The following is a 6,235-nucleotide window of genomic DNA, read 5'->3' on the forward strand; positions in this document are numbered from 1 at the left end:
CAACAATCTACCTTCTGAACCACTGTCGACCCATGACTCAAGCACTTAACGATATAGAATGGCTCCACTAATCAATACAAATGTGATGCTAGTAGTGGCACGTTCAGGGTTCTGACCGGTGTCTTGCCGTAGATCCTGGAAGAACCTCTGGTTGAAGATGAAGGCCACACCGCTGATCTCCTCCACCTTGGCCTCGGCCGTGGTGTTCCTGTTCTTGAAGTTAGCCGTTATGGCAATGGCCAACTTCCCTCTGAACTCTTTACGGGTGAATCCTGATTGGACGAACAAAAAAGAGGGGGACAACCAGGAAGTCAGTCATCAGCGTATGGCTATTATAAATATATCCTGCATTTTCTGTGCGTTGTATTGCAGGCGTCGGCGTATGAAATGATCAAGTGTATTTACAGTCACAGGGATGCCTCCTTGGGTATGAATACAGTAGTAACGCTTTACTTTAGGGGCACAAAAACATACCTAGGAGTAGGAACTAATGAGGAACTATATCTGTTAACAAAGCATTTCGTAACCATCAGTTACTATATAGGGCTTTTGGAACAAATGCACTGAATGATCAGAGGCTGCGACACACAGATATCCACTGCGAGTTGTCCCGATTGATCCCATTCGGCTGTACAGGTACAGAAGATGCCTACCAGGCAGTGTGTTCCGGCGTCCGTCCGCTCCGATGATCACGTCAAACTCCAGCTGGTTGACAGGATGGGACTTGGGATGCACCCTCATCCTCCACCCCACCTCTGACCCAGACAGGCAGAGGCACATACGTAAAGAAATGGATCGCTTTACAGTACACACAATTGTCTCACAAATCACTTTACTACGTGAACACATAAACAACAGGTCTTACTCTCGTTGGCCTCCAGGGGCTCCACCAGTTCTTTGAACTCCACATTGACGTGGACCTCCACCCCCAGCAGCAGAGCCACCTTCAGCAGCACCAGCTGGAGCTGCCGGATGCCTGGAGAGAGTAGAGTAGAGACCCTTTTTACTGTATTTATCCAGGGACAGCTCGCTAAGTATTTAGCCAGGGACAGCTCGACCACATTGCTCCACTGGAGCAGTCGGTGGTCGAGTGCCTGGCTCAAGGGCACTTCGGCAGTGGATGTTGAGGGAGGGAAGAGTGACCTTTGTTGACGTCTCCCCATCCGGATTTCCCTGTCAGTTTGGGGATTTGAACCAGCAACCTACCTACCAGTCACAGCTGCCTCTTTGCAATGCTGCGGTCAGGGAAGCGCTACCGGAGCCTCATGGCCAGCACAGAGAGACTCAGAAGGAGCTTCCATCTCCAGGCTGCTCAATGTGGACTCACTGTAACACTAACTCATCCGTTCTACACTCATTGCACACAACAGCCACATATTGCACACACTCTCTTTAAACGGTCACCTTAAACATTCACTTTAGACACTTTTAACACTTTTAACACCACACCATATTATTTGATCAATTTATTCCTAAAATAATTGCACTACCTCTTCTACCTCATTTTAGCATTTGGCAGTTTGTACATTTTAGTTTTGTATATTGTATATATTTTGTTTAGTGTTTGGTCTTTATTCTTTTACTGTAATGAAGCACAGAACCAAGCATTTCACTGTAATATAATAAAACAAAACTTGAAACGTGGTTTCTCTAACCATTAGGCCACTGCTACTACCCACATAAGTAGAAAGCGGCGTTACAGAACTGAACAGGATCCGTCACAGATGTGACCGATCTGAGGAGCAGCTGCCACTGTATCCTTACAGTAACCAGCCAGTACAAATACATTACATCCTTACAGTAACCAGCCAGTACAAATACATTACATCCTTACAGTAACCAGCCAGTACAAATACATTACATCCTTACAGTAACCAGCCAGTACAAAGACATTACATCCTTACAGTAACCAGCCAGTACAAATACATTACATCCTTACAGTAACCAGCCAGTACAAAGACATTACATCCTTACAGTAACCAGCCAGTAACAAGACATTACATTCTTACAGTAACCAGCCAGTAACAAGACATTACATCCTTACAGTAACCAGCCAGTACAAAGACATTACATCCTTACAGTAACCAGCCAGTACAAAGACATTACATCCTTACAGTAACCAGCCAGTACAAGACATTACATTCTTACAGTAACCAGCCAGTACAAGGCATTACATTCTTACAGTAACCAGCCAGTAACAAGACATTACATTCTTACAGTAACCAGCCAGTAACAAGACATTACATTCTTACAGTAACCAGCCAGTACAAGACATTACATTCTTACAGTAACCAGCCAGTACAAGGCATTACATCCTTACAGTAACCAGCCAGTACAAAGACATTACATCCTTACAGTAACCAGCCAGTACAAAGACATTACATCCTTACAGTAACCAGCCAGTACAAAGACATTACATCCTTACAGTAACCAGCCAGTACAAAGACATTACATCCTTACAGTAACCAGCCAGTACAAAGACATTACATCCTTACAGTAACCAGCCAGTACAAAGACATTACATCCTTACAGTAACCAGCCAGTACAAGACATTACATTCTTACAGTAACCAGCCAGTAACAAGACATTACATTCTTACAGTAACCAGCCAGTACAAGGCATTACATCCTTACAGTAACCAGCCAGTAACAAGACATTACATTCTTACAGTAACCAGCCAGTATAGTGACAACAAGGCATTACATCCTTACAGTAACCAGCCAGTATAGTGACAAGGCATTACATCCTTACAGTAACCAGCCAGTGGTGACAAGGCATTAATAATAATAATAATAATAAATAATAATAATAATAATAATAATAATAATAATAATAATAATAATAATAATAATAATAATAATAATAATAATAATAATAATAATAATAATAATAATAATAATAATAATAATAATAATAATAATAATAATAATACATTCGATTTATAGTGCACTCTGCATTTGGAAACCAAATCTCAGAGTGCTACAGGGTAAAAACAGACTTTAAAAACATAGACAAAAAAAAAAAAAAAGGGGCATAAAAGCATAAAAAATGGATAAAACACAGAGGCATGTATAAAAAGGTTAAATCCAGTAGTGACAAGGCATTACAGGGAAGAAGAAGCAGCACCACGCTCACTGATATGGTCGATGGATCCGGCACAGAACTTCCCGTAGAACCTCTTGGCCCCGAGGCCCCTGAGGTCAGTGATGGTGAAGGGCCAGAGATGGAGCACGTTGTTCCTGGAGAAGGCGTCTCTCTTCTCCAGCAGCACCACGCGGGCCCCCATGAGGCCCAGCTCCACCGCTGTCCGCAGGCCGCACGGGCCCGCGCCGATGATCACACACTGGGGAACAGAGAGAGAGAGAGAGGGGCGCTGATGTCAAGACTCAATATACTAGATTGGCCATGTAAATCAACGAGGATCTTCAAACCCATGGTGACTCTAATTCTAAACTGTACGGCTGTTTGTGTACGGATTACTAATCTACCCAAGAGGAGTTGTCCGCAGACATACAGTAGGTGTAGTTTCAGGGGGGGGGGTTGTTGCAGGGGACATGTCCCCCTCAATATTGAGAAGAGGTACATTTCTCCCCCCTCAAAAGATATAGCTAATTTGAAGGACAACCCCCTCCCCAAAAGAGGTCAAATAAATAAGGGGGTCAAAACATTTCTATATCCTTACCTGTGACTATATATATAACGACACAGGAGAATAAATATTTGAAAGCAATTAGGGCTGACCCCTATTAGTCGAATAGTCGACTAATCGATCAAAAGGAGGATTATAATTTTTTTTGTAAACATTTTTTTTATCATTCTTTCCAAAAGAAAAGAGGCCTATAAGCGTGGCTAACGCTAATGGTGCGCATACCAGAGGCTAACTGCCTAAGAAAACAGGCACAGAGGCACTGAAAGAGGATTTCACCCATCTATTGAACACACTAGACTAGACAAATATCAAGATGTATCCATCAGTGGACCAATTGCATGCTTTTGCAGAACACAAGAAGCCTTCAGTCGACTCCTTCAGACATTAAGCACCCCCCACAGCCCAAATGGAATGATACAAAAAAAATATATATATAGTAGTCGACTAATAGTCGACTATCGGCTAATTGCGGCCAATCAAAGTCGACTATCCAAATCCTTAGTCGGGGACAGCCCTAAAAGCAATACAGAACGCCTGAGAGCCTCACTGCATTATATACCATTATAGTTGTGTCAGCGGCTACCTGAATGTTGTCTTTTCCTTTACATAAATAAAGACATTCCCATCGATGCAGAAAGGGCACAAATTGGTGCATAAAAGTTCACCAGAATGCAGGAAATTAAGTGACATTAAGAGACACCCCCAACCCCCCCCACACACACACACTTAACCCTTTCACTACCAAAGGGTTAACCCTTTCACTACGACAATACAGAAGGTTAACCCCAAAATAATGGTGTTTTTATCCTCTTCATTCAAATGCCGGTGGTGCCTGTAGGATTTGGGTAGCGTTTTCTTAGAAGATAAAGCCATTAAGACAATTATATACAACAGTGTTGATATGAAAAGAACAGTCTCTTCTTATTTCTGACCTGATATTACGTCAACAAGGGTCAACAGTTTAGTAGCTAGACTAGATAGGTATCCAGATGGCGTCTCTCGCAGGGGGAACAAACCTAGGAGAACCGAGGTCGTGTTGAACTTTAGGCGCCAGAAAGGGAGATAAGTAAGAAGCGGGTGATAACAAATGGGCACATTATGCCAGAGAGAGAGAATGTTGGGTTGTCAGTATTTCAGCTTGGAGGAGAGAGGGCTTCATTACCGTAGTGTCGGCACAGACGCGGCCCTTCATGTATTCCTGATGCAAGGCCCTCTTGTCCAGTTTGGCCCACAGCCCATTGGCCTTCCAGTAGTTGAGGCATTCTTTGATGGTGTGGTACAGAGGCTGCCCAGCGTTGGTCTGCGTGAGCCGGAGGTGCTCGCACAGCTGGCTGAAGGCACGGAGGGTGGCCCTGCAGGTGGCGGCCTGGACGAACTCCTCAAACAGCTCCTGGGGTTGGCTCTCCGGGCCTGCCTCCTCGCCCATGGCAACCCCCGCCCCCGACGCAGGGCACCCTGGGCAGGGCGTCACCTGCTGATGATGTCACTGTCCGACTCCAGCTCGGCTTCGGTCTCCTCCCGTTGGCCAGCTAGGGGCGATAGTAAATTTTTTTTTAAACAATATGTTTATTGGTATTTTTCAGTTTTACAGCATCAGTTCAATAGTTCAACAAATGCTGCCAACTGCCCCCCCTCCCGAGTTACAGAAAAATAGAAATAAAATAACCCCCGCCCCCCCCCCCCCTGAAAGAAAAAGAAAAAATCAATATAAACAAAAAAGAAAAAAAAACTCTAGGCCAGACCCCCCCTCCCCTCCCCCAGACTAGGACCTCAACAAATTCATTTTTTTCTTCTTTTTTTTTACACATTTTGAGAATTTAGTAAACCCAGTTACACCCGTCTAACAGGTGCCCATACTTCTACACCAAACAAATAAATATCCAACGTTACATCTTTTCTCTTCAAAGAGCGGGGATAGTACATTTAGCATTTTTAGATTATATATTAGATTAGATTTAGATTATTGGATTATTAGATTATATATTGCATATATTTAGCATTACGTTTTTTTCAGACTATATATTAGATTCGATTTAGATTATTGGATTAGATTATATGGTAGGGCAAATATAACTGAGAGGGCATACATACCCTCACCTCGCACCTTGTTGACCATTATGCATATGCACATGTCCAGAGTTAATTATGTTATGTTAAGCATATTGATCTGTTATATTGTTTACACTGCTTTTTACTACCTGTACCTCCCCTCCCCCCTCCCCCATGCTGCTATGATGCCTGAATTTCCCCAAGGGGATCAATAAAGGAATATCTTATCTTATCTGATCTTATCTTATATACCGTAGATGCAATACTGTAGTATAATTAAACATACAGTACAATATACTCGTGTATGTCTCTTGGCTTGGTGTGAAGCAAAAGAAGCATTTGTGGAATTGTGTTTTGCTTACTAGGATTGCTATAGTTTTCGTGCACAGAAACAAACATTTCCCCGCATACACATTTTAAATGTCAAACAGTCAGTCATGGTGTGGTTGGTGTGATGTTGTGCACAAGGGGTGATTTCTGGAGATTATTCGTTGCCGTCGTGGTTGGATGCAAGTCAACCTCCCGACTGGATAAACT

General features: G+C 43.0%; 1 protein-coding gene across 1 annotated transcript in view; it reads right to left on the minus strand.

Annotated features, from left to right (window-relative positions):
- mical3b (microtubule associated monooxygenase, calponin and LIM domain containing 3b) overlaps positions 1-5,075 on the minus strand; it is a gene marked incomplete at both ends in the record, with an annotated part of 55,590 nt that extends 50,515 nt beyond the window's left edge. Inside the window, 5 exons of the mRNA XM_084331065.1 lie at positions 117-272; positions 654-755; positions 866-976; positions 3,136-3,343; positions 4,812-5,075. Coding sequence (XP_084187191.1) covers positions 117-272; positions 654-755; positions 866-976; positions 3,136-3,343; positions 4,812-5,075 — 841 coding nt within the window. The remainder of the gene's footprint in view (positions 1-116; positions 273-653; positions 756-865; positions 977-3,135; positions 3,344-4,811) is intronic.
- Positions 5,076-6,235: the final 1,160 nt, after the last annotated feature.

This window comes from Notolepis coatsorum (assembly GCF_963971535.1).
Source record: "Notolepis coatsorum genome assembly, chromosome: 15".
NCBI lineage: Eukaryota > Metazoa > Chordata > Actinopteri > Aulopiformes > Paralepididae > Notolepis > Notolepis coatsorum.